Source organism: Austrofundulus limnaeus, unplaced genomic scaffold (genome assembly GCF_001266775.1).
Source record: "Austrofundulus limnaeus strain Quisiro unplaced genomic scaffold, Austrofundulus_limnaeus-1.0 Scaffold160, whole genome shotgun sequence".
Taxonomy (NCBI): domain Eukaryota; kingdom Metazoa; phylum Chordata; class Actinopteri; order Cyprinodontiformes; family Rivulidae; genus Austrofundulus; species Austrofundulus limnaeus.
The window spans coordinates 378,278-381,684 of NW_013952562.1; the positions used below are offsets into that span (position 1 = coordinate 378,278).

At 37.7% G+C, this 3,407-nt stretch overlaps 1 protein-coding gene across 4 annotated transcripts in view; it reads right to left on the bottom strand.

The window, feature by feature from the left end:
* The window catches only part of ptpra (protein tyrosine phosphatase receptor type A), a 43,814-nt gene that overhangs the window by 22,475 nt on the left and 17,932 nt on the right, over nucleotides 1-3,407 (bottom strand). For 3 of the 4 annotated variants that reach the window (XM_014017070.1, XM_014017068.1, XM_014017067.1), the window contains exon 2: nucleotides 568-614. The exons of the other annotated variant lie outside the window; for it this stretch is intronic. Coding sequence is in view for 2 of the 3 variants with exons in the window: in XM_014017068.1 (XP_013872522.1) it covers nucleotides 568-588 (21 nt within the window). In the remaining variant the exon portion in view is untranslated. The remainder of the gene's footprint in view (nucleotides 1-567; nucleotides 615-3,407) is intronic. 4 annotated transcript variants of the gene reach the window in all.

Below are 3,407 nucleotides of genomic sequence, written 5' to 3' on the forward strand. Positions count from 1 at the left end.
GTACTGTACTTTATGGTGTATATAAATAAGCATATGTGTTTATGTATATGTGCATTGGTACATTACTATATCACATGTGTATATTGTGGGGTTTTGCTTGTTATCTTTTATTAATCTTTCATTATTCTTCTCAGCCTCTCTTGTATTAAGCTGCAGTAATGTGCAAATTTCCAGACTGTGGGATCAATTAAGTTTTATCTTATCTTATTTTATCTTAAAAACGGTTTTTAGTCGGTAGATAACTGTGTTTTTGCTATGAAACTACAAATATGGCCGAACAGAGTGGAGTCGAACGCTCAGCGACCTGGAGGGGGCAGGCTGTGAAATATCTCATTTGTATTTAAAGAGACCGCACCAAAACAGCTTGCTCTGAGGCGCAACTCAGAACAGGGTTAAAGCAAGGAAAGCAAGGAGTCTGTGGAGCAACAAAAACGAGGAATTAAGACCAAAGCGTTGCAGTTTTATTTTAAATAGACCATAAGTGAATGATTTAGACACGAAAAAGAAGGRTTTAAAAGCATGATAATACCTTTAAACAACTCTAACTTTTATTTAGTACATGTTTACCTGAAGGAAGAAAGATGACATCAATCACTCATTCGAACAGCGTGTTCCTACAAACCAACAGAAACGAGTGATGAACACCACAGGCAACACAAAAGAGTGAAATTATGCAGCACATCAAAAACATTCACTGAAGTTTTAGCTTTCATTTTCAATAGTCTGTCACAAATAATACATGTTTACTGCCCCTTTAAGTGATCATTTTAAACATGGATGTTAAAAAAAGCAAAGAATAAATTGTTGGTAATTTTAAATCACGTTCAGATTTGTATATATATGACCCTTACTTGTGCGTTACCTAACCAATAACCTAACCCTGAGCAAGCATGTCCAGAAGAGAATCAGTGTCACGCTTAAATTCCTGTTCCAACAGAGAACCTATTCAACACTAATGTCAGGATGAGCTTTTTAGAGGACAAAAGGATTGAGCGGATCCTGGCAAAAGCCGGGTTATCGGTCTGGCAAACTGTCAGTCTGTTTTTAATCCCAGAAGCTAACTGCGCTGTGATAATCCCTTGGATTCAATCCCACGGTCTTGACCCGGGAATAATTCTGCCTGTTCGTCTTTGCTTACAGTGATACTTCAACACTGGACTGAGCCAAGCACAAACACAGACTGATGCTTACATCACAGATTACTGCAGCAGCGAGCAACGGATAAACTGGGTGCTAAAAGCTCTAATCATGCCAGTTGCAAATCTGCAGTACTGGGCTTACTCACGGCACTACTTACACTTTGGTTTTAGTGCAGAACAGTTGGGCTTTGGCTGCAGCCAGTTATTGGGCCTAATCAAGTTGTCAATGAAAACGCTATTAACCTACAAATCCAACTGGTGCTCTCACTTCCTCCATCACCCACCCACCAACAACTGTCTGTGACCAAAAGCAATTCAAGTATGGAAACATAGCAACAAATTAGGTCAATAAAATTTATATTTGTTAATTTGACTTGACTGGAAAAAAAAGAAGAAAACACAGAACATAACACGGGAGAAAATAAATTAAACTTTTCTGCATTCCTAGTAGGGTTGAGCAATATTAGCAAAAACATTAATCATGATTAATTGTGGTATTTAGACGATAACGATTAATATGACAATTCAGTATTTCCCCTACCATTATACAGGCGGGGTGGGCCCCACTGCCAACGAGACGGCCCGCCCCTCTAAGAATTTCACGACATGTAGTCATTTTTATTTAAATAAGGCCAGATCAAGTCGAGAGCTATTTTTTGCACCCTCCATATCCACCTCTCGGCAAACTTGGGGGGAAGACGGCGCAGAGCGAGGCTGAGCGCTGTGTGTGGTCCTCACAAAGATAGGACGACATGTGTCTGTGATTGGACGGCAATGAAAACTCTGCAATTAATCCCCTGGTGTCCCTGGATGCCTCATATCCTAGACACATGACTAATTTAAATCTCTCTAGTGGGAAAGACTTGCTCTCCGTAAAAATCTGTTCCAAATTGTGTCAAAATACAGACTTCAAGCTAAACATCAATTTTTAATTGTGTCGACAGACCAAGTCAAACCTGAGTTATGATTAATAAATTACAGAACTTTAAAAAAAAGTTTTTCTAATTTGAAGCGGAGAGGAGCATTGAGCGGACTGACCGGGGAAATCTCCAGTTAGTCTACCTGGTGGCATTAATCGTCAAGTACCAATAAATAATCGATTAAAGCTTTTCTGACGATAACCGTATTTATTCATGTAAAATACGATCTCTAGTATAATACAATCATAATTATTTGAGATTAAAAAGCACAAAAAATCTAATCATCAATAACCTGTGTATAAAACGATCTCTCTCTCTCTCTCTCTCTCTCTCTCTCTCTCTCTCTCTCTCTCTCTGGTTATCTTTTTTATTTTTTCCAAATGTTTTTTCTCAAATGATTTTTTTAAGTTGGTCAAGTAGTTTTCGAAGGATGCTTACGAGCTGGGGGACATTTATTGGACACACTTACTACACCTTCATACCACGATATGGAACAACAGGATTTATACAGGAAAACTTACTAAAGATAGCTCCAGAACAAAAATAAACATTATGTGTATCTTTAGGAAAAGTCTTTATTGAAAATGTAAAAAATAAGTAAATAAATAAAAAAAAACTACATAGTATTGCAGAATGTGTACATATTTCTCCACATAAGATAAAATTTTAACATTTACCAGCAGACGTGTTTTAAATGTTTTACTCTGTAAAATAGTGCAYGATATACGATTTTGTTGATCCCTTTGAGAGGTTCCCTCGGGAAAAATTCATTTCCAGCAGCAACAAAGAACAGAAAGGTAATAAAAAAGCAACTCTATATCAAATTAAACTGTCACATCATTATTGCACCTGTTCACTGCTATGTGTATGAAACCTTGTTGATAATTTCTTGATGTCTCTCATATTCGGTACAAGTCTGTTTCTTCCTCTGACTCATCTCTGCTCATATGATATGTCCTTTGGTAAATTCAACCCACATCTGAAACCTCTACCATCCTCTCGCTTGTTAAATCGTAGATAGTTTAAAATTGATGTAATGAAGAAAGCTCGCTGATTAATAATGTCATTGTCGAGCTTTTTCCCCCAGTAGCTGTAATGAAGCATGACTCATTGTTTTTCAGGGTGCTATGCAACTACACTGGAAGATGTGACACTGTGTTGGTGTAGAGATATAAGCCAGACGTGGAGCTAAGCTTGAACCAGAAAGAAAAAATGTCGCACCGAGAATACAACTCCTCTGAAACACACCTTAGCATGTTTGGGGTTTCTGAGAAGTTGTTGCCTTCCAGCGTGTGAGTGAGCGTAAATGCAGGCATGTTTTTTTTTAATTCGGCAAACATATATATAC